Raw genomic sequence first — 25,852 nt, 5'->3', positions numbered from 1 at the left:
TTATCCACCTACCATATATACTCACTGATCTAATTACCATGTATACTCACTTATCTACCCACCATATATACTCATTTACCTACCTACCATATATACTCACTTATCTACCTACCATATATACTCCTTTACCTACCTACCATATATACTCCTTTATCTACCTACCATATATACTTACTTATCTACCTACCATATATACTCCTTTACCTACCTACCATATATACTCCTTTATCTACCTACCATATATACTTACTTATCTACCTACCATATATACTCCTTTACCTACCCACCATATATACTCCTTTACCTACCTACCATATATACTCTTTTATCTACCTACCATATATATTCACTATCTACCTACCATATATACTCACTTATCTACCTACAATATATAATCACTGATCTACCTACAATATATAATCACTGATCTAATTACCATATATACTCACTTTTAAGTTGAAACCAACTGCAAATGGGATAAACCCAGATCTGCTGTTGCATAATGTACTGACATTTCTGGGTCATTATGGTTTCTTAAAATTCATCAGTTGAACAAACGTGTTTTAAGTTTAATCTGAGTTTTGTACGAGTATTGACTTCAATTATACAGTTTAAACCCTGATGAAACTGAATTTTTTTAAATAAGAGATTTGATCTGTCAAGGCAGCAATGACCACAAATGCAAGCATATTGAACAATTTGATAGCTAGTCTTAAGTTGGTTACTGTAGCAGAACTTGCTCAGCTAAACTACCCTGAGTCTCACTATCTCAGGTTCATTATAATCGATCTTTATATTGGAGTGCCACCCCACCATATGTGTCTGAGGAATGGTTTATATTGGAGTAATACCCCACTGTATCTGTCTGAGGACTGCTTTATATTGGAGTGATACCCCACTGTATCTGTCTGAGGAATGGTTTATACTGGAGTGATACCCCACTGTATCTGTCTGAGGAATGGTTTATACTGGAGTGATACCCCACTGTATCTGTCTGAGGAATGGTTTATATTGGATTGACACCCCACCGTATCTGTCTGAGGAATGGTTTATATTAGACTGACACCCCACCGTCTGAGGAATGGTTTATATTGGATTGACACCCCACCGTGTCTGTCTGAGGAATGGTTTATATTGGATTGACACCCCACCGTATCTGTCTGAAGAATGGTTTATATTAGATTGACACCCCACCGTATCTGTCTGAGGAATGGTTTATATTGGATTGACACCCCACCGTATCTGTCTGAGGAATGGTTTATATTGGATTGACACCCCACCGTATCTGTCTAAGGAATGGTTTATATTGGATTGACACCCCACCGTATCTGTCTGAGGAATGGTTTATATTGGAGTGATACCCCACTGTATCTGTCTGAGGACTGGTTTATATTGGATTGATACCCTACTATATCTGTCTGAGGAATGGTTTATATTGGAGTGATACCCCACTGTATCTGTCTGAGGACTACTTTATATTGGAGTGATGCTCCATAGTGTGACAGATTTCTATCTGAGCAGGATACCATCATATTCCTGGCTTCTTGTCTCCGACTAGACCATCTTTGGGATCCCAAACTGAGTCGTCATCTGGATCAACTTCTTTATCACAGACTGTCTCATAAACTAGGTTGTGTACTGGGTTGCAGACTGAATCATTGACTGGGTCATCTTCAGAGTCACAGACTTAGTCATTGACTGGTCGCGTACTAGGTTACCACCTGTTGTTGAATAGGTCATCTTTTGGTTTGCAGACTGAATCGTTGACTGGGTTGTTCTTCTGGGTCATTGACTGGATCATTTTTCTGGGTTGCTGACTGGGTTGTCGACTATGTTGTGGTTACGGGTTACTCATTTGAGATCAGCAGGGAGATGAACAGGGCAAAATGATGAGAGAAGCGAGATCTTATGTTAATATGTGTATTATTGCAATTTTGTGATAAGATTTCAGCACTTCTTGAATGAGCCTTGTAGCACCACTATTCTGGTCAACAAAGTCTTTGGCCCTGTCTTTTAAGATTCCCCAGTCTGGCCCTTTCCTGTTCAGTGAACTGTGACCAGATGTGCTTGCTTCTGCTGAGTGGTTATACTGCTTCACTTGAAAGGTGTGTCTTCACACTACATCCCATCATACCACACCACCATTGCAATGCAACTACACTTGGCTGGTATCGCCCAAAGCAAAGATGGCAATACAGATCTAGCTAATGTTTATAGTCAAAACTTAGCTTTAATGAAATGAAAATTAACCTATGCAAAAAGAAAATTGCAGTCCATGGGTTTCTCATTAAAATACTTCAAACAGCTTGGAGCTAATTAAAGTTTTTTGTAGTTTGTCTATACTTCCCTGTTTGTTTGTACCCCGCTACCAATTTCAATGGAAATGGATCTTGAGCATGGCCATTGTTTATATCTAAAACTTCTGTTAAGCATGAACTGTGCAGATGGTAATGGTGTTAGGGCCTCCCTGGTCAGAGTGAAGTTAGAAATTTTAAATCAATGAATGAACTGAGTAAGTTCTGTACATTTCTGAGCTAACTTACACTTTTTGTTATTGATACTGGCAGGGGGGTACAAACAAATGGGGAGGATATAGTCAGATGTGATTTCTACATCAGAAGAGCTTATGGAATTGTTCTTCAGTAGTTATTGCTACTCCTTCTAAACTGCCTTGTAAGATTGCCTTGTAGCTTCACACACACGCTACTTCCAAGGTCTAAATGAAAATTGTACCACTTCGACATCCAATGCATCCATCAGAGGCCATCTTCAATCTTGAAAATTTTATTGCTATGTCTCTTGATTGGATGATCATATCAACATGGAGATTTCACCCAAAAAATTTCTTATTATGTCTGGTTGGTCCTTGTTGAAAATGATGATTTGACATCTCATGTGACTGCCAGCCATGACACCCATCATGTAAATCTTGTTTTTGCTTCTTTTTCTGAATGGATTATCATACTGTCCATAGGTTTTCATCAAACTAATGACGTCTAGTTGGTCCTAAATTAATTTGGTGTCAATCTTATAGCCAGTATGACTTCCGGGGCCCTGAGTGGTCTAAAGTGCTTTCCGTTACGGATCACTGCCATCTCACCTCTGTCTGCGTGGGTTCGAGTCTCGGATTCAGCCAATGTGGGTATGTGAGAAAGCTTGCCAGTAGCTTCTCGAGGGTCGGTGGTTCTTTCCGGGGATTTCCCAGGTTCTTCCTCCACCATTAATACTGGCCGCCATGTATAGCCTATCGTGTGCTGAAAAATGGCGTTAAACCCTACAACAACAACAACAACAACAACAACCAATATGACTTCCACAATTTGGAAATCTTGTTTTTGCTCAAAAACATCAGATGGTTTCAACACTGCAGTTTAAAAAACAAAAAGCCAATCTTATCTTGGTTTTCTCAAAGTTCTTTATGGCCATTAGAACATCAATCTCCTGAAGGGACTCTGGTTACTTTCAAGTTTAATCTGTTCACTCTTGTATTCCTTTCATTTTATCTATCTTTCTAAATATATATCTATTTATCTATCTATCTCTATATCTGTCTAAATATCTATCTATCTATCCGTCTGTCTATCTGTCTGGACTGCTCCAGTGGCCTAGTGGTTAGAGCATCCACCTCAGATGGAGGAGGTCACAGGTTCGAACCCCAGCTGAGTCATACCAAAGACTTACAAAAATGGTACTAACAGCTGCCTCACTAGGAGATCAGCATTAAGAGGTTAGTGTTAGGACAGGTCAGCCTGGTGTCAGGATAATGTGACTGGGTGGGACATGATGCCCCAGTGCTAGATATCACTATAAACTACACTGCAGATATTGTAGCGACATAACTGATTTTTTTTTTAAAGCTTCATAAAAATCCAAATCACTCACTCTCTCATTCTATCTGTCTGTCTTCCTACCTATCTACCTACTGACCTGCATGTACCTACCAATCTATCTATGTACATATGTATCTATCCATTAGACAACACACCTTCCAATGTATGTATGTATGTATATATGTATATATGCATGCATGTCTGCTTGTCTGTCGGACTGCCTGCCAACCTCTGTCTGTGTATCAAGTAAATCTTACATTCTTTCAGTATATTTAGTTTTGTTAGGTATGGAAAAGCCAATTGATTTTGAGGTCTAAAGGTCAAAGACTAAGGTAATTGTGGCTTAAAAGAAAATAAAATGAATTTATGTTCTAGAGTAAGTTCCTTAATTAATAAATTTATTAATACTGGAGTTTACAGGTCAGAGGTCATAGTTATGGTCAGTCTTGTAAAACAAATAATGGTTTCTGTCTTATGTTAAGTTTAAGGTCACATACCTTAACCAAAGACCAATGCCTTAGACATGTTGGTCAGCAATCCTTAGTACACTGTTAGTGCCTTCATTAAGAATTATTAAACACAGGACATGTATGTGTCTGTACACGATATTCTTAAGCTTTGTGACAGTTGTATTGTGAAAATTTCAATTGTGCAATGAGCCACTTAGTTATATAAGTATTCAGTATTCATATAGCCACTTAGTTCTTTGAGTATTCAATATTCATGTAGCCACTTAGTTCTTTGAGTATTCAATATTCATGTAGCACATAGTTATATAAGTATTCAATATTCATGTAGCCACTTACTTCTCTAAGTATTCAATATTCATGTAGCCATAGTTATGAGTATTCAGTAATCAAGTAGCCACTTAGTTATATAAGTATTCATTATTCATGTAGCCACTTAGTTATATGAATATTCATTATTCATGTAGCCACTTAGTTATATGAGTATTCAGTATTCATGTAGCCACTTAGTATATAAGTATTCAGTATTCATGTAGCCAATTAGTTATGAGTATTCAATATTCATGTTGCCACATGGTTATATGAGTATTCATTAATAATGTAGCCACATAGTTATGAGTATTCAGTAATCATGTAGCCACGTAGTTATGAGTATTCAGTATTCATGTAGCACGTAGTTATATGAGTATTCAGTATTCATGTAGCCACTTAGTTAAATGAGTATTCAGCATTAATGTCATGAATTGGATGAATGAGTTCACTGAACTCATAAAAACTGAGTTACTCTCAACATCTACATTAGATAATAGTGGACCGCTTCAGCGGCCTAGTGGTTAGATTGTCCGCCTCGGATGTGGGAAGTTGCAGGTTTGAACCCCAGCTGAGTCATACCAAAGACTTATAAAAATGGTACTAGCAGCTGGCCTGATATCAGGATAATGTGACTTGGTGGGACAATTTACACACCGTTAAATGACACACACTCACACAGATTAGGGCTGACAATAGACTTATCTGATGTACTGTGCAAGAGAGTCTGCTTTTTAGGCACATTATTATAACTAAATGCTTGTAGGTAAGCCATTTAAGAAAGTCTATGTTTATCTTCATATTACTGAATTACAGTTGATGCTGTTCACATGTGTACACGATCAATAGTACATAGCTTGCTTGTTTTTTAATTAAATATTAGGTTTTTATTAACCAGGCATTTGGTCTCACGTTGCTGCTGGAAACCAGCAAAACAGTATTCCGTAAGTCAGATTCATTCAATGACATACATAAATACAGATTAAAAACTTATAAATTGCCAAGAATGAGCATTATTTAGCTACTGCACAAGAAATAAAGATATTAGCACAAGCCACATTAGTTAAAAACTGGTGTATGAAGATACAACAGACGATGCTCCATGCCTTCTTCAAGCCAGGCTCTTTGAACTATGAACATTATGAATTATACATAGTATTTAAACATTGTGGAGTATCATTCATGATTCTAATTAAAGTAAATTTATAAAAAAGTATCTCATTCCTCATCGACCTTTTACAGCCACTTCTGGCCCCTTGCCAGGCAGCATGGGACTGCAAATCACCCTTAGGGGCCATCTACCAAGACTTTCAAACATGCAGTCCCAGTTCAATACACAAAATCAGATTACACATTGGGTTAACGGTGCATGTGAAATAGACCCCCTTGAGGAAGTTCTTTTAAAAGCCTTCCTTTTCTAGTGAAGGAAAGAGGGGAACAGCCTTAGGGACTCAAATCCTCTCCTTACATGCATCCCTCTCCCAAAAATCCACATAGGTGCTTGTCTAAGCCTCTTTTCAGAGGCTTGGTTGACCAGCATGGATGATGGTTTGACTGTTCCATAATGAGTGAGTAAGGGTTACTGACTCCAGTTTTAGGAAGAACTCCCTCTATCAAAAGATACCCATGTTCTTTCATGAGTCCAATCTGCTGAAATTGTGGGAGGAGGTGAAAGGAGCAGTGGGAAAGGTCCTGAATGATCAGTGACCCGTACTCTATTCCTTAATCCTCCTTGCTACCAAGAAAGGTGGAAAATTTTCCATTATATTTGATCAATCCCTTTAAATCATTTTCTTCTAAATGAACCTCCATTGACCTTCAGGATGCCTACATATTGTTACTGCCTCCACACTGCAAATTCCTCTGGTTTTGCTTAGACAAGGACCTTTTTCAAATTATGTTATGGGAGTAGTAGCGCAGACATCCAGTGACATAAAAGTCTGATTGTCCAGTATTTTGATGATTGGCTGTCTGATGTAAGGTCCAGTCCCTACATCAGGATCTATTCCTTGTCTGTCCACAATAACTCAAGAAACCAGAATTAATTCTATCACGGGGCTTCTTTTTTTTGAGAACGAATTTCCTCATGAACCAGAACCTAGTCTGTGCCCTACTGGATCGCATAGGTAGAATCTAGGCACTTCTAGAAGCACAGAGTCTTGATGTCATTGTCTCCTCTCCTTTACCTGTCCCAGTTGGAAACCTTGAATGCCACTGTGGATCTTGTTCCATTAGGGTTTTTTCATACAGTTTCTCTTTTTCTTAGGATGAAAACTGCACAGAGAATCTCTACCAGCTCTTAATTTTCTAGGGCTGGACTTTCCTCACCATTTGCACTGGTGGATTAATTGGGAGCTATTCCAGACTGGTGTCCCCATGCATACACCTGGTCCCCACTCATGCACCTGGTCCCCACTCTGATCTGTTGGTTATGGTTCGGGTACACATTTGTAACCAGAAGGCATAATTATTCAGAGTCATTGGACTCCAGATGATTTGACCCTCCACTTGAACAACCTAAAAGTGAAAGCTGTATTTTGAGTGTTGCAAGGGTGCATCAACAAGTAAGAGGTTGATCAGTCATGGACATCCATCATAGAGTATCATGGAGACACACATGTCCTTCTCTCTCATGGAAGTCTAGAACCTCCTATGCTGGGCCTTCTCAGAGAAAAACACCCTCAAAGTTTGCCATGTTTTAGCAGACAGTCTGTCAAGGTCAGGCAAAGCAATCCTTTTGCTCTCATTGAGGAAAGCCTCTATTTGCCACTAGATTTAACAACAGACTTCATTTTTTGGTCTCTTTAGTATTGGACCAGACAGCATGGCAGTGAGCGCATTCAGCTTCCAGGGGGATCGTCTTTTCATGTACCCCTTTCAGCCTTCCTTCTGTTACCTCAAGGTCTCTACGATCATGGTTCAGCGATCTTCTACACCTGTTGATCAACCCAGGTCTCTTCCCCACAGGAGGAATCTTCTGTTGTAGCACAAAAGTTCTCTCCTACAAAACAGCCCACTCATTATTCACCTTCATGATCTCAAGTGATCTATCCACCAAAACAAGTTTTCAGGCTGGATTGCCGGCAGCATTATTCAAAGCAGGAGAGTTTCAACATCCAACGTCTGTGATGCCAGGTGGAGAATCTATATTGATTGTTGCAGTAGTAAACACATTGGTCCAAGCAGTCCCACTGTAATTTCCATTGCTAATTTCCTTTTGTTCCTTTGGAGAACAAAAGATGTTGAGTATCAGCTATCAACCATTATTTGTGAAGAAGACAGTTCCACTCATGCCCTAAGCCAGGTGTAATCCATCATACTGATGATGCTCCACTCTTGGAGACAATGTATTCAAATCAAACGGTTGGTGGTTTTCAGCACCAAAAAAACTATAAGATGCACAATAGTAAGTATTGCATAATTTAAATTAGTTTTACCCCCCACAAAAAAAATACATTCTAGTGCTCCACCTAATCTGATCCCACTTCTGACACCAATCCTATTCAAATAGCTATCCATGTTTTCCTTATTGACTTAAAATGGGGATGATTTTGTGCATCTCAAGCTGCTTGAGAATCACATGTAATATTCACTGTCATATAGAACCATGCAGAATGATTTTGAACGTTTGAAAGGTTGAAATGTGATGTCACAGCATTCCATTTAATTTATTACTATCAATGATTTTAAACTGTTTGAATGGTTGATTTTCAACTTTTTGAATGGTTGAAATGTCATGCCACAGCATTCCATTTAATGTATTACTACTCAGTGATTTTAAACTTTTTGAATGGATGATTTTAAACTGTTTGAATGGTTGAAATTGATGTCACAGCATTCCATTTAATGCAGAACTACTCAATGATTTTGAACTGTTTGAAATGTTGAAGTCAGTATGATGTCATAACATTCCTTGTGATGTAGAACCACTGATTTTCCAGCTCTGCCTCAATACTGATAAAAATAAATTAGAGGAAGAACTTTTTGTATTTGAGGATGCTAATGGTTGTTTTATTGTTACTAGTTCTGCCTGTGTGTTAATGCTATAATGCAAAGTGCTTCAAAAACAATAATTGATATTTTTCCATCATCAAATATAAAATTGTATTATACATTGTTAAGGTAATGGTGTCAGTGATACAAGCACAAAGTGTCATGTGTCACAATTAAAAAGACTGTGTCTCCCTCATGCCTGTCATGTCTCCATCACACAGCTGTGTTTTCCTGTCTTGTTTGATTTGGCAAGATAAAACAGTTTATTGCTCTTGTTTGGGTAACATATGAAGATCTATTCACCTGTGACAGCCATGTTTGATGACTATGAAACCCTCCTGGTTCATGACTTGCCTCTGAGTGAACAATCTTCATATATTTCCTTATCAAGATCAGTAAATCTGTGGAATTATTCCTTGTATTTTATTACATATATCTTAATGCAGTGGATTATCCTGTCCTATATTGTCTCTTTTCTATTGTAGTACAGTTCCCTTTTAGATAGATTTTATTGTAGTACAGTTCCCTCTCAGATAGATTTTATTGTAGTACAGTTCCCTCTCAGATAGATTTTATTGTAGTACAGTTCCCTCTCAGATAGATTTTATTGTAGTACAGTTCCCTCTCAGATAGATTTTATTGTAGTACAGTTCCCTCTCAGATTTTATTGTAGTACAGTTCCCTCTCAGATAGATTTTATTGTAGTACTGTTCCCTTTCAGATAGATTCTATTGTAGTACAGTTCCCTTTTAGATAGACTTTATTGTAGTACAAAGTTCCCATTTAGATAGATTTTATTGTAGTACAGTTAACTTTTAGATAGATTTTATTGTAGTACAGTTCCCATTTAGATAGATTTTATTGTAGTACAGTTCCCATTTAGATAGATTTTATTGTAATACAGTTAACTTTTAAATAGATTTTATTGTAGTACTGTTCCCTCTGAGATAGATTTTATTGTAGTACTGTTCCCTCTCAGATAGATTTTATTGTAGTACTGTTCTCATTTAGATAGATTTTATTGTAGTACAGTTCCCATTTAGATAGATTTTATTGTAGTACATTTCCCTCTCAGATAGATTTTATTGTAGTACTGTTCCCTCTCAGATAGATTTTATTGTAGTACAGTTCCCATTTAGATAGATTTTATTGTAGTACAGTTAACTTTTAGATAGATTTTATTGTAGTACAGTTCCCATTTAGATAGATTTTATTTTAGTTCAGTTCCCATTTAGATAGATTTTATTGTAGTACAGTTCCCATTTAGATAGATTTTATTGTAGTACAGTTAACTTTTAGATAGATTTTATTGTAGTACAGTTCCCATTTAGATAGATTTTATTGTAGTACAGTTAACTTTAGATTTTATTGTAGTAACTTTAAGTTTTAGATAAATTGTATTGTAGTACAGTTAAGTTTTAGATAGATTTTATTGTAGTACAGTTCTGAACCTTGACTGAGTATGTATAAACTCATAACCTTGTTCATTTCAGATGATGGCACTAGGCAACCAGGTAGGCAGGATCTACCTATGGGACTTGGATGTTGATGATCCAACACAATCAAAGTATGACTCTTATCTGTGCTTCCTGATGCCATCAAATGGCATTTTTGTCAATGCAAGCCATAGTTTTGCTAACAAACTATAATGTAATATACAGTGTTTTAGTTAGCCTTATATCTAAATGCACACCCCATTAATCAGTTTAGAATGTTTGTAATTGAATGACCCACATTTGTTCAAAATGGTACTAAATCATATTGATACAAAATTGGCTATTGCAATTCTGGGTATGCATTATAATCCAAATGTTTCACTAAACACTAGTGGGTTGAAAACTAGGTTTGCATGTGAAGACAGAAACTGCCAATATAGTGTGTGTGCATTTGGAATATAGTGTGTGTGTTCATTTGGAATACAGTGTGTGTGTGTGTGTGTGTGTGTGTGTGTGCATTTGGAATAAAGTGTGTATGTGTGCATTTGAAATATAGTGTGTGCATGTGCATTTGGAATATTGTGTGTGTGTTCATTTGGAAGAGCAGGATGGAGGGGATTGGCATGTTTGTCATAGTGTGTTTGGAAGAGCAGGATGGAGGGGATTGGCATGTTTGTCATAGTGTGTTTGGAAGAGCAGGATGGAGGGATTGGCATGTTTGTCATGGTGTGTTTGGATGAGCAGGATGGAGGGGATTGGCATGTTTGTCATGGTGTGTTTGGAAGAGCAGGATGGAGGGGATTGGCATGTTTGTCATAGTGTGTTTGGAAGAGCAAGATAGAGGGAATTGGCATGTTTGTCATGGTGTGTTTGGATGAGCAGGATGGAGGGGATTGGCATGTTTGTCATAGTGTCTTTGGAAGAGCAGGATGGAGGGAATTGGCATCTTTGTCATGGTGTGTTTGGAAGAGCAGGATGGAGGGATTGGCATGTTTGTCATGGTGTGTTTGGATGAGCAGGATGGAGGGATTGGCATGTTTGTCATCGTGTATTTGGATGAGCAGGATGGAGGGAATTGGCATCTTTGTCATAGTGTATTTGGATGAGCAGGATGGAGGGAATTGGCATGTTTGTCATAGTGTGTTTGGAAGAGCAGGATGGAGGGAATTGGCATCTTTGTCATGGTGTGTTTGGAAGAGCAGGATGGAGGGGATTGGCATGTTTGTCATAGTGTATTTGGAAGAGCAGGATCAAGGGAATTGGCATGCTTGTCATGGTGTATTTGGACGAGTAGGATGGAGGGGATTGGCATGTTTGTCATAGTGTATTTGGATGAGCAGGATGGAGGGAATTGGCATCTTTGTCATAGTGTGTTTGGAAGAGAGGATGGAGGGGATTGGTATGTTTGACCAGTAATGGAGGGGATGGATGTGTTTGTCATACAAAAGTGGGAGGCTTTCTAAGAATTTGTTATTGGGAGATTTATTTTGAAGCCAATATTATGGAGCAATATAGAGTAGCACTTTTCAGTTGTCTGTTAAGGTCATGGTTCAAGTTTTTCATTTGCATATACTTCTTATACTTCTTAATAGCTTCTCATGAATCATTATCAAGCTAAGACAGTTCATTCACTGACACGCTCGTACACCATTTTGCCCTTGTGATCAAGGTTACAGTTATGGGATATTTGCACTAAGGTCTTTTTTCATTTGCTTTTATTTTGTAAACTCCCTGATAGATTCTGTTCATACTTGGCATGAATCATTTTGACATTAAGATAGTTAATTCTATGACTAACACACTTTCCCCTTTGACCTTGGGTCAAGGTTAAATTGTAGAAAAATTGCAACAAGATTTCTGCAACAGTTTTTTAATTTTATTACATTAACTAACTTGGGATTGATCATTATGAAGCTAAATCAGTTCATTCTGTGATACACAGCTAACACTTTTGACCTTGGGATAAAGGTCACTGAAAATGCCAGTTAAAAGTTTGGAATAAATGTTTTTTTATTGCTTTTTATTCAGACTGAGATAAATTCCATTAAGGTTTGGCAAAGTTTTTTTTATCATGTGCCTTCATTTCGTAAACACCAAAAACTAATTTTCTTCATACTTGTGATGAATTATTATATTCTTTGACATACATATTCATCCTTTTGATCTTTGCACTTGGGGTGAAGAAGAATCCTATTGATTTCAAGGCCAAAAGGTAAAAGGTTAAGGTCACTATGACTTAACAGTTACATTAGTTCTACATTATAGACTTGACCAAACTTGTGGATGGCATGCATTTGGGTCAGGAAGAAGCATATTTATTTCAAGGTCAAAAAAGGTCAAAAATATTGCTTTGACTTAAAGAAGAAAAATGGTTTCCATGCAGTAGGATTAGTTCTACATCACAGACCTAGACCAGACTTTGTGGTTGACTTGCATATTTGGGGTAACTAAGTAGACTGTAGATTTTGGGGTCAGAAGTTCAAAGGTCAAGAAGCAAAATGGTTTCTGCACAAAAATTTCAACTATTTACATAGAGCACTATTAAATATGGGGCAGGCATATATGCCTTTCACAGTAATCAAGTTACAGTGAGGGACTATTACATGCATATTTATTTTATTAGCTTTCACAGTAGTGACAACAAACTTTCTCTTTACAGATGTACAATATTGAGTCACAGCAAGTGTTTCACAGCCATACGACAGACATGTTTCTCAGATGATGGCAGTATTTTACTTGCAGTTTCAGATGATGGGTCAATATGGCGTTGGGATCGGCAGAAAAATTGACATAAAAATGCAGTGTGAACACATTTTCTAGATCTGTTACATTAAAACCAAGAAAAAAGGTGTTCAATATCATTTGCATTAAATTGGCCTGATTTGAGCACTTGAGGTCTGATTAGTATTGTGTGTGTCTTTGCAATAAAGCATTTTGCATGTTAAGAAATGTTCAAGGAAGGCTTTTGTTCAGGATTGGACAGCCAGACTTATAAATGGAGCATTTTATTTACTGTTTGTAAAATGCAGCAATTCAGATGACTCAGTATCTGTATGCATTGTAATGTAAATTATAGAAACGGTAGCAGATGTCAGTCTATTATTTTTCATAATGAGTAATTCATACAAACTCATCATTGTTGTGTTTACATTTTTCCTTGATTACATTTCATACCATTTTCTTTAAGTCCAGAAAATTGACATTTCTTTATCATAACTCTGAAAATATCTTCATCAAGAAATTCCTTGTACACAAATGTCAGCATGGTATTAAAAGTATTTGGATCATTTAATGTTACCTGAAACATTTTTAAAAGTTTACTTGCCCATGGTAAAGTAAATTTCATATTTTTACTTGTATATTTAAGTTTTGCTTCCCCTATCTAAGCACTGCCCATGGTAAAGTAAATTTCATAATGTTAGTTGCATATTTAAGTTTGTTTCCCCTGTCTAAGCATTGCCCATGATAAATAAATTTCATATTCAAGTTGCCCTCTCTCTAAGCATATTGCAGGTAATTTCTTCTTTTCTGCAGGTTATCTGTATCATGATATTTGCTTGCCCATGTCAAAATTAACTTGCCCATGGATATGGAAAAATGTAATTTCTAAAGCCCTGTTTATAAAAAAGTGACATTTTTCATCCTTTCAGATGCAGTTGCATGCACTTCATTCATGTCTACAAGAAATGAATAAATCTTACAAGTTCCTTTCTTCTCAATTTCTTATACTCATCAGACATCGTATTTAATGAAACCACTTAATTCAAGTACACAATCTTTTCACAATTCATGAAATATGCAATGATTTTGACACAAACAATTTATGTTTTCATGCATTTACATGGCAAATTTAAGTATGGATAATTCATATTATAACATTTTGATAAATATGATGTGTATAATGGAAAAAAATGTACCACTGCACACATTTCAGGGCTTTGTTAGTGTGACTTATTACTTAAAATAAAATTTTTAGGCCCTGGTGAATATGATTTATGACTTAAAAATGTTAGACCCTGGTGAATATGATTTATGACTTAAAATAAAAATGTTAGACCCTGGTGAATATGATTTATGACTTAAAATAAAAATGTTAGGCCCTGGTGAATATGATTTATGACTTAAAAATGTTAGACACTGGTGAATATGATTTATGACTTAAAATAAAAATGTTAGACACTGGTGAATATGATTTATGACTTCAAAATATCAACTATAGGGCTTTTTGAATATGACAAAATTACAAAATATGTTGGCATATGTAATATTGCCTTTTATGTTAACCAATTCGGTCAAGCGTTGGTCACTTTCATTGAAATGACCAATTAATCAATTTTAATTTCTCTGATCGGTTTGGTCAAAATTCAGTTCTTCACCATTCCTACTGTTTGAACATTAAACTCAGAAATAATGGACCTGGTTTTGGCAAGATCTAATTAATGTAGGTAAATTTATTATTAATTGATAATTTATCTTTCATGATATTCACAGCCCTGCAGTGTGATATATGTATTATTAAGAACTCCTTAGTTATAGGTTCAAATGTCTCTCTCTTGCACAGACATGCCCCTTCCTTCGAACACTCCAACCAGTCAGATTCAAATCCAACATCTTCATATCAGTAAGTAGATCTGACAGACACCAGCACGATTCCATATTCTGTTGACCATTGGATTCACCAATCAAATCTCAGCTTTCTTTCTACTGATAATGAAAAATGCCTTTCTCAGCAAAACACTGAAAATGACAACTCTCCATAATGCAGTGATTTATCTGAGTGGCCACTCAAAATGACTGGATTGGAATTTAAGGTCACCAGAACATCACCTTTTATTGACACGTGTCAGATAAGTAGATCTTGATGTTAATCAGATTGACAGTACGCTAGTATGTTTGTATACAATTAACCTACTGTATTGGGGCATGTGCATGTTCATCTCTTCTTCCTATCAATACACGTATGCAATTATTCTTCATACATGCTTTCATATCTTCCTTGTTATACAGTATTATATGATCTACATCCATCCAGTCATTCAGACTATTAATAAAAATAGACCACTCCGGAGGTTAGAGCGTCCGACTCGGATACGGAAGGTCATGGATTCGATCCTCGGCTGAGTCAAACCGAAGAGACAGCTGCCTCGCTGGGCATTCCGCATTAAGAGGCTAGTGTTAGGACTGGTCGGCCTGGTGTCAGGATTATGTAACTGGGTGGGACATCATGCTACGTGTCTGCGGCATGATGCGCCAGTGCTAGACATCACTATAATTGCCACACTCCATAAATCGTAGCGATATGACTGAAAAATTACAACCTATGGAGGACGCCATCATCGACTTTATTAAACTAAATGCTTTTCGTTTTAGTCATGTGAGATGACGATCACTGTGTGTGGACAGTATTGTGCATATTTTCTTCATCAACGCGGTCTTTGATTTCCCTCAGAACAACTAGGGACCTGTTTTGACTGTAAATGCTCTAGAAACAACGTCAGAGTAGATGGTTTTGTCATCAATATGGATATCTGTTTGCTTTAGCACAGAAACGTAGTGTGCATCAATGTCAAAATGACGCTGTACTAGATAATTGGACTCCATAACGTTGTCAACCTTGTAACTGTTTTGGTATTGGTGAATGAAGAGGAAGGGACTAACCCTAATCCTACATCTTCATAGTTTATGTGTCATTGATCTGGGATTACTAAACAAAAATAGATGATTTAAACAACTAAAACAAGGAGTTTAGTTTTTTTAAATTACCAAAGAAAAGAATTAATTTTTTAACATGCTTTTTTACATTCTTTCTGTCAGTATTCACATTTATCTTGTCTTTTACATCCTCGTACTGTAGTTGCTTGCTTGTTTGTGATAGTATGTGTATTGGGGGTTTTAATCACTAAAGACAGCATATTGGATAATATTCAAACTGTGGGTATTGGATAGTACTTAAAAAGCATGTGGTGGATAGTAATCAAAAGGTGTTTGTTCGATAGTGTGTATTGGGTGTTTGATTATACTCGATCGGTTTACGATAATACTCAAAAAGTAAGTAACTTGATAGTAATAAGAAAGTATGTTGTTTAATAATCAGAGAGTGCGATTTGTATAATTCTCAACAAATTGTGCTAGATGGTAATCAAAAAGACTGAGTACTTCAAGAAATTGGTGCTGGATAGCACTTGAAAATCGGTGACGGATATCACTTAAAAGTGTGTGTTGGGTAGCACTCATAAAAAGAGCGCTGAAAAGTACTCAAAATTTGATCATTTAATAGTAGTCAGAAAGTGGATATTCGATACTAATCAAAAGTGAGTGTTAGATAGTACTAAAAAGGTAGTGCTGAATAGTAGTTAATGGGTGTTTGGATATTACAATTCCCGTAGACATTCATGTAGGTTCCTATAACGTCCCACGCATGGTATACCTATCGGCATTTTAACAATAGCTTTACCCAATCTGATTAAAATCAGATCTATGCTGTCCTACCTAGTGCAGATCTCATTTTAATCAGATTGTAGCTTTACCATACCGTTCTCCAACATTAACCTCGTAGGAACCCCAATCTCCATATATTACTAATAGTCTTATACTGACTTGTCAACAATATCAGTTAACACAACCACGATTTTTTTCAATTTTAATCGTCTTTAAAGAAATTAACAAAATTAGTCAAAAGTTTTCATTCTTGCATGGGAAAAGAAACGCCAACTGATACAAGTTTACTAGCTCGCTATTACATTTCCTAACGTGTATTATTAATATTTCCTAATTGAAACAGGCGCATTTTGGATATTCTACTCTCATTTTGGATATTCTACTCGCTAGCCTCACCAGGACACTGACTCGTGGATCACAATCCCAAATCTGTTTAATAAATAGTGTACGTCTTCGTGTCTGAACTGCACACACACACGTCATTGTCATGGACTCGTTTGTACATATGACCTTTGATCACTCAAAAATTTTTAACATTTTAATAGTCAAGTCTACCCTAATGGTCGCATTCATTTGGCGGTGATCTGATCTCAGTTTCAATTTACATTTCCTCCAGTAAAATTTCCACTACTTCAGTACTGCTTGGATAGTGCCAGGTGTTTCCTAACTAAATGGTTTCTTACTGCTAACAGCGGTTAATTGAGTGCATCAACCGTGTTAATGAAGCGTTTGTTCTCCCATTTAAAAGGAATCGTATAGGTAAAGACATGTGAATTGATGTGTAAACACGTCTTAACTTGCTTATATTCAACGTACTCGTGTCAGTCAGTCGGTGTAACTTTAAAATGGCTAAATCTCTCCATTGTTCCAAAGAATTCGTTCTTTCAACCCCCTCCTTTTTTTTGGGGCCGGTGTTGGGGATGCAATTCCCTGATGACCATACTAAATATTTTCATCAGAAAATATTAACAGGAAACTGGTTTTACCTGAATTTGCTGTCATTTTTATTTAAAAAAAATCAACATTCAACAATTTATATATGTGCTTACTGATAACATAACAATAGTTTGTGATCATGTTCTTCTTATGTATTGTTTTTATATTTTACCTGCACGAGGAGAATGTTGAAAAACCATTGCTGCCTAAAACGGATTGTAATGAGTGAATTTTTAAGAAAAATATTACCGCACGAAAACTGGAGTCAATCTTGCCGTGGTCAGCGTGACACGTATCAATTAACTTTGACGTATCGGCTCGGCACGCAATAAATCCCTAGCTGCAATGGATGTGATGCTCTTGTTTGGGAGCATGACTGAATTTTAATTAGGACTCGCTAAGATAATGGTTCAAAAGATATGTTAACTTGGGTTAAGAACATGAAAATGTCAAGGTAGAGACCATCCAGAGACGATTTGTGCCATTTTAGAAACGTGTCATTAAAAGAAATTGGCACCTCTCTATGCATCCGAAGACCCAATAAGATCATGTGTAACTTGGCATGCAGCAGTGGACAGACAACTCTTCCCCCTGAAATAGGGCTCAAATGCATGGTAGAGCTAGTTTTGCGGAAACGATTAAAAAACAAAAATAAAAATTAAAAAAAAAAAACAATGTAGTGTAAAGGCATTTATTAAAATGCCTAAAGAACAATAAAATAACATTTTGCAAATAATGTTCATCTTAATATGAAGTTGTAGTTGTTGTTGTAGCGTTTAACGCCATTTTCAGCACACGAAATGGTGCTGGAAAAAATTGTTGAATGTTGATTTTTAATAGTGGAGGAAGAACCTACGCAGACAGAGCTGAGATGGCAGTGATCCGTAACGGAGAGCGCTTTAGACCACTCGGCCACTCGGGGCCCATAATACGAAGTAGTTATGCTTGAATAAATCAATCTACAGTACGTGTCAAAATCCTGACCCACTATTTTTTAATCATGACACACAGATGGGGCGGAAAATCAGACCATAAACTTGAAATACTTGTTCGCAAGAGTACGACTGGCCATAATTTCGATAAGTCTGACTCCGCTTTCAGACACTGTTCATTTGTATGTGTAACAAGATAACCGGGTGGGATATTTCGGATTAACAACAGAACACGTAATGACGACACATATATATGATTTAATGTGGCGATTTATATGAATAGTGGATTATGAAGATGTGTGCGTATTTATAATCCAAATATTGGATCTATTTAACATAAAAAACGCACAGTTTCAAAGATGGAAAAAATATACAAATAAATTTAGTTCAGTAACCCTAAAATACAGGATAAATGATTTCACAAATGATTCAATAATGGAAAGATGAATATAGTTCACTCAAATAGTAAACAATGTAAGCGTTTACACATAGTAAAAAAAATGTATTCGCTCAGGTAGCGAAATTATGTCACTAAACAAGAACGGATATACAATCTATCCTTCCAGTCCTGAATAATACACTGGGTCTTACTAACCCAAAATTAGCATACAGCTAAAAATACATGTGTGGAGATGCACTCCGTCACCCGTGCACCTTATCCGCTCCACAGTTCCTCCGAATCAATTTCACAACTGATATAGACTCCGGACCCTCGGAACACTATGATCACTTGAACATTAAACCCTCCGGATACTTGAAATATTAGACCCTCCGGACCCCCTGGTCCTTTGACGGCTCTACAGCTGGGTCACCTTAGTCCCTCTGGACCCTCCGGACGCTAGACATTAGACGCTCCGGCACCTTAAACGCTCCGGACACACGGACGTTTCTACCCTCTGACAACACCGGACACCCCGGATATTCCTACCATCAAAACACTCACTCACTCACTCAGCTGAAAATATACCCGATACAGTGTACTAAACAGACATAACGTAAGGACGTTATACATGGTAAGTTAAAAAGATTATATTATAATGGCAATTACAAAACAGAGGTTCAATAGTAAACCTAACCCTGCTTGATAAGACAATAGTAAACAATTCTTTTAAAAAATGTAGCTTTACATTACCAATATAAGTCCTGCACTACGTCGCAACAAGAATAAAAAATGCACGCATTATGGTATGTAAAGAAAACTATAACAAACATGCAAAGGCAAATATGGTAATACACTAGTTATCACTTAAAACCCAAAACATTACCTACCCCTACAGCTGGAGTTGTGCGAATCCTTTTAGCAGGCCGCTTGCTGACAAAACCATTAGTATTGTAAAGGTCCTTTACATGTAGTAATGTATTTATACCTTTAGAATTTTCGTTATTCTTTATCAAAGGCACCTTGCACGTGTGGCACAGGACGAATCGTACTCACGATTTCGAAATACATAGACCATATTATAATCACCCTCGGGTATCGTTGTACAGAGAAAAGAAACGAAACCCGAGTACATGTATTTAATTAACAACATTTACACCATTCCGTGACAGTATGAGAGAGCTGGACTGTAATTTCCGTAAGTAAAACATCCACAAAGCAACAACAAAATTAAAACATGCTAAAGCGTTAAAATACTATGGATGTATCATGAGCAACTACGGTTTGCATTAGCTCTGACCAACATGTCATCTTGCACACAGAATTTGACATTACTCCGGAAATCAACAGTTCGAGGGAAGTGATCTTAGACTAATAAAAAAAAGAAACGATGGAACATAAAGAACCTTTGGAGATTAGGATGTTTTTCATCCAGAAGAAGAAGAAGACAAGAATACAGTCATGATGTCGAGATGACCAGAACAAGTAGGACATTGTGTCTCCTGTTTTGCTCGGCACTTGGACGAAAGAATTACAGGTCTAATCAGAGAGCATTGTTATGATGATCATACTAGTCAGAAACAAGACAAATAGTTGATGATACCTCAATAAGAAAAGTTGGAAGAGTATTTAGAAGAGACATGGACTATCTTCTCAGAAGAGAACGTTTTGTGAAAGTGGTATAAATACCTGCGTGATAATTCCTTACTTCCGTTGACTTGTCTGGAGACTACAAAGGAGTACAGAGATAACACAACACGTGGTTCATCGATATACTTTACAGAATTTTTTTTTCGGAAAACGGCAGGTGTAAATTGATGACTTATTATTACCTGTGAACAAATACAAAAAAAAAAAAGATTGGATACCTGGGACCTTTATTAACATCTGACTCACAGTTCGTATACATCTTCGTTGAGTCCTGTGGTGTGTGCTAAAGATGAATTTCCTCATCGCAAACCAGAATATATTCAAGCTTATGTCATCAATACAGAGAATAGTCATCGACCAAGAATCCAGTGGGTAGCTGTCTACTTTCCCAAAGATCACAGTGTGTAAATATTTTGCTTCCTATGGAGTACCTCCTCTGGACGACAACGTAATTGACTTTATGAGAAGAAATGCCAGGACGACTCAATACAATAATGTGAAATTACAAGGCACAGATTCCATGGTGTGTAGACAATATTGTATGCATTTTCGTCATCAGCTCAGTCTTGGATATCCCTTAGAACATTTAGTGACTTGTTTCGATCGTGAGTTATCTAGAAACAATTATAAATTAGAAAGATGGTTTTGTTAACATTTTGGCTATCTGTTGTCTTTAGCTCAGAAACGTAGTGTGCATCAATGGCAAAATGACACTATCTTAGAGTCAAGTTTGACTCCAAACGTTGTCAGTCTTGCAAATACGTTTGTGTTCAATATGTGTTTGTATTCCCGTTTTTGAGATAGATAAGCTTCTAATTATTATTAAGCATCTTGGTTTTTTAAAAGAAAATGATTTGGTATTGTCCATTTATTGAAAACAAAATTGTAAGGACAAGCTTTATCACACTTCTATCTATTGACCTTGGTCATGTTTTCCTTCACGTCCGAGCATCAAATCGGAAGGACTTTTTTTTTGTTTGCTATCACGTCCGCGGTTTATCTAAATAAAGCGGTTCGTTCACCAGTCTGGCAAATGCAACATGTCTATTCTGAGTGAGGGGGAGCTCTGCCCCAGGGGTGGAGATTTTGTAAACCATTCCCATTAGGACAGGACACTTCAACCATCCATTCCAACCACTGCCACAAAATTCTCTCACACGGGTAACATAATCAATCTCAGGACCTACCCCACAACCAAATCAACATTAAATGACACTATATTCAACCACTTCGAAAACACAAATGTAACTATACATCAATAACACATCCACCATATAATACTTTCGATAACGTCCACTCTGTTTTTTTAACTTACCAACTAATTTGCATCAACACTAACATAGCATGCAACCTCCCTCTTACCTTCTCTACTTACAAAAACATTTTATCGGTGAAAGGTCAGGGAATAATTCAAGCATTAACTCAGACCTTAATGAAAACTTAAGCAATATAAGGTGTCCCTAAGCCCAGTCCATCAGGCCTCTACACACAAGGTGGCCCTAAGCCCAGTCCATCAGGCCTCTACACACAAGGTGGCAACGCTTTGTTCACTATAAGTAACTTACGCAAAGGACCCGACAATCTGACCTCAAAATCAAATAAGAATATAAGGTAGTCTTAAGCACGGGCCATCAGGCCCCGCCGCACAAGGCGGCAATGCGTGGTTCTTTATACAACTTAGCCATAGGACACCACTAATTCAGTCCCCACATAAATAGGAATATAGCGTAGTCCGAAATCCTAGACCATCGGGGCCCACCGCACAATGCGTTAACTATCACAATAATCCAATCCAACTCCCCAGCACCCCACATCCGAGAGAAAAAAAACCACCACAAAATGTAAGCAAGTAAGCATTGGCACCGTCTGATATTCAAGAAAATATTCGTTCCATATGAATCAGACAGTATAACGTGGTTAATAACCCAAACTGCCAGGCCAAGTGAGACAAGGCGGCACAGACTGAACGAAACTGAAACCCAAAACAAACCCGTTATTGCAGTGCTTACAAATTTGAACACTATGAGCCTTACAATGACGTCGAGGCACGACGACCCTCCCCAGAGGTCAAATAGTCACGTGATATCGACAATAAACAATTTCCAACGTTGGTGTACATAGAGTTTGGAAATATTGTATAGAAGTCACTTAATGTTCATAAATAAATACAGTGCACACTTAATTCTCAACATATTTATTATGAGAACAACGACCAGAAACCTGTCGGTATCACAGCAGGGTGGAGAAAACCATTTTAACTAGTACCGAGCACGTGTCAGCGATGTTTCTGTTGGTATCACGTGACTACCGCTTTGACATGTGCTCTATGCTTAGTGAATCTAGTTTTCTTCAAGTTGCTGAAACATTTACATTTTTCCGGTCGTTGTTTTCAGACAAAATATTTCGAGAAGTTTGTATTTTTTTAATTTGTTGTCAGTAGTAATAGGGGATACATTACGGACAATGGGAATTAGCATTACAGGGACCCCTGGGTCAGATTACGGACAATGGAAATTTAACATGGCGAAAAATCGTGGGTCAGATTGCGGACAAGGGGAATTAACATGGCAAAAAATCGTGGGTCAATTTACGGACAAGGGGAATTTAACATGGCAATAAATCGTGGGACACTCTACGGACAAGGGGAATTTAACATGGGATTTTTTTTTTTTAAATTTTTTTAAAAAAGAGGAAGGCAATTCAAAGACTATCTCTTTTCGAGAAATATGGCTGGCCCTGAAAAGGGCCTTTGGTTTATGTTAATATGCCCTTAACATAAAGGGCATTTGCGACATCTTCTTTTCCTCAAACTTCGTCTTACAGCAGGGCCATACATTAGAGTCCTCTTGAGGCAACCTTGTCTCTCTATATAGACTCTTCTTATCCACAGGCTGCTGTTGGTCCTGTGGACAACGGTCCACTTGGATCGGACATACATGAGCATGTCCGTCCTGAACATCATCGTTGACACAAGGGTTGAAGATTCAACGTCTGTCCACATGTTGAGGCTCCGAGAATAGGTGAATCAATGCAGTGAACGGCGCTTATTTATAGGGACAGGAAGGATTGAAACGGATTGAGTTCATTCACCAATCCGAACACGCGTTACAGAATTCAGTCAGCCCGCATCCAATCCGAAGAGAGCAGTCTGTGACGTCACGTAGTCAATATAGATTCGCTAGCGCTTGTGTGCAGTCAATCTATGCGATAGTGATTCAACATGACGGAAACTCAGAAAACGATCCAGTGGGGTGCACCAGCAGGGGAGACCGCCCAAGGGAATCCGGACTTACTTTCAGAAGAGGTGAATTGGGATTTTGTGGATTTTCTCTCCTCGCAAGAATTTGTTCCGGAACCTTCGTTACCTTCTTCATTACCGCAAGTGGAGAATTTTAGACAGAGACAGAAAGAAGAATTGGAGAAATTTATACAACGACAAAAGGAAGCGGAACAGGCTTTTCTCCTACAGCAACAGCAACAGCAAGAAGAAGAGGTAAGAAAAAAACAACAGCAAGAAGAAGTAGCAGCAAAGAAACAAGAGGGTGAAAATCAAACGGTCACGGTACTGTTGGACATTTTAGCGGAGTTAAGAAGTCTGAAACAAATGTATCAGACTTCTTTATCACGACCGAAGAGAATACGACCTTCCCGAGCCAAACATGTCAACCCTGTGACTAAGCCTACCGTACCACCCTTAGTGATTTCAACCCAATCATTATCATCATTACGCAGTCCAGAAGTAGGCCTTGGCCGTGGCAAAGGCTTAAGGCAGTTAAAATTGATTGCTTAAACTCACCCCCTGCACCATAAAGAAAAAAAGGCCCTTTTCAGGGCCACCCACATTTCTCGAAAAGAAATACAATTTCAATTTGCCAATAGCTCAAAAAACTCACCCATTTTACCCTTATAGTACGTGTCTGTGTATGAGTGCGTGAGTGTAGCTTCTTATTTTAAAATCAAAACTCAAAGACTCTTACCTTATATCATTCATTTATTCTTTTCTCCATTTTTTACAATCCAATTCACAATTCACATCACAACACTTTAATAAAAAGTTCATTGATTTCTCCTTGTTTAGTCTCTCTGTTTTTTGAATTTCTTCACCGTCACACTCTTTTCCTCTTCTTCTTTCTCCTCGCTTTCTTCCCTTCTTCTTTTCTTCTCGTGTTTCTTTGCCTCATTTAAATAGAATTGTCTTTTTTCTTCCTCTTCTTCCTCTGAAGAATCCCTCTCTTCTTCTGAAGAATTCCTCTTTTCTTCTGACTCCTCTTGTTTCTTTTTGGGGCAATCTGGAGACCAATGTCCTTTTTCTTTACAATAATAACAGGTATCTTGACTTTTGTCTTTTTTATCCCCTGTTTTTTTTCTTTTTTGACGGTCTGGACACTCTGAAGACCAATGCCCTTTCTTCTGACAGATATAGCAAGTATCTTGACTTTTATCTCTAAAGGAAGGAGAGTAGTCCGTAGGCTGGTCTGAAGAGAATTTTCTAATGACCCCTCGCAAAGCTCTGACGAAACGTTCCATCTGGTTAGTCTCTTCCATCGTTGTGCTCGGCTTGAGAGTGAAATGAATAGTGAAAGGACAAGACACACACCCTTTTATATACGCTGGTCTGCTATGACTATAAAGTAGTTTATGGTGTTTGAACTTGAGTCATTTGACTTTTTGCTTTCAAGATGAAACGATCCCATTCATTCGAGAAGAAAGAAGAAGAAGAAAGTAAGAGGCAGAAACGTGATCTATCGCCTCGTACCAGGGCTGAAATCTTGGCACAAATTCATGCCAGTGATTTTGAAGAGGACATGAGTGAACCAAAATCCGAACCCTCTAAACCAAGTTCACCACCCTTAGTTAACCCTGAAAAGTACTATTCCATTCGAGAGACGGAAAAGCGCTCCTCTAGAAAATTTAGAACCACGGCTTACAAATACACGGTGAAGTTTAAAGATTTCAAGGCTGAAGTGCCGTTAGAGAAAGCAGAAGTGTTCATCACCGAGGTGTGGGATTCTTTGCTCACTTCACTCAAGCGACAATGTCAACCCAAAGAAGACGATCGCTTGAGACTTTCCATACAACACGACGGTTTGAAATCCCCTGTTTGGATCGAGTTTAGCACCCCTGCAGAATTAACTGCTTCCAAAGTCATGGACAAGATTCAACACGTACAACAATCTAATGATCAGTTTGACATCACCGATGGTAAAGCCACACTGGACATGACCCACGTCTCTCCTCCTCAAGGGACTGGACGCAAAAAGATGTTATTGGTGGACGACCTTCGCAACACCAAAAAGAGTCTCGTCCGAATTAACAACCCTCAAGACCAGATGTGTTTAGCCCGTGCCATCGTGGTGGGACGAACCTATGCCAACAAGAACGACACGGTAGAATGGAAAAGAACCTGGGACACTATTCAACGTTCCGACCGAGCCAAACAACGAAACGAAGCAGAACTCCTGTTACAACAAGCCGGACTGCC

The 25,852-nt window shown here is 37.7% G+C and overlaps 1 protein-coding gene across 1 annotated transcript in view; it reads left to right on the top strand.

The window, feature by feature from the left end:
• The window catches only part of LOC149785897 (polycomb protein EED-like), an 80,777-nt gene extending 67,035 nt beyond the window's left edge, over nucleotides 1-13,742 (top strand). Inside the window, exons 11-12 of the mRNA XM_089976108.1 lie at nucleotides 10,093-10,166; nucleotides 12,695-13,742. Of these exons, the coding sequence (XP_089832234.1) occupies nucleotides 10,093-10,166; nucleotides 12,695-12,824 (204 nt within the window). The 3' untranslated portion in view covers nucleotides 12,825-13,742. The remainder of the gene's footprint in view (nucleotides 1-10,092; nucleotides 10,167-12,694) is intronic.
• The last annotated feature ends 12,110 nt before the right edge of the window (nucleotides 13,743-25,852 follow it).

The sequence above is a fragment of the Sinohyriopsis cumingii genome, chromosome 12, assembly GCF_028554795.1.
Source record: "Sinohyriopsis cumingii isolate HCF-2022 chromosome 12, ASM2855479v2, whole genome shotgun sequence".
NCBI lineage: Eukaryota > Metazoa > Mollusca > Bivalvia > Unionida > Unionidae > Sinohyriopsis > Sinohyriopsis cumingii.
This window is presented reverse-complemented; position numbering and strand designations above follow the sequence as displayed.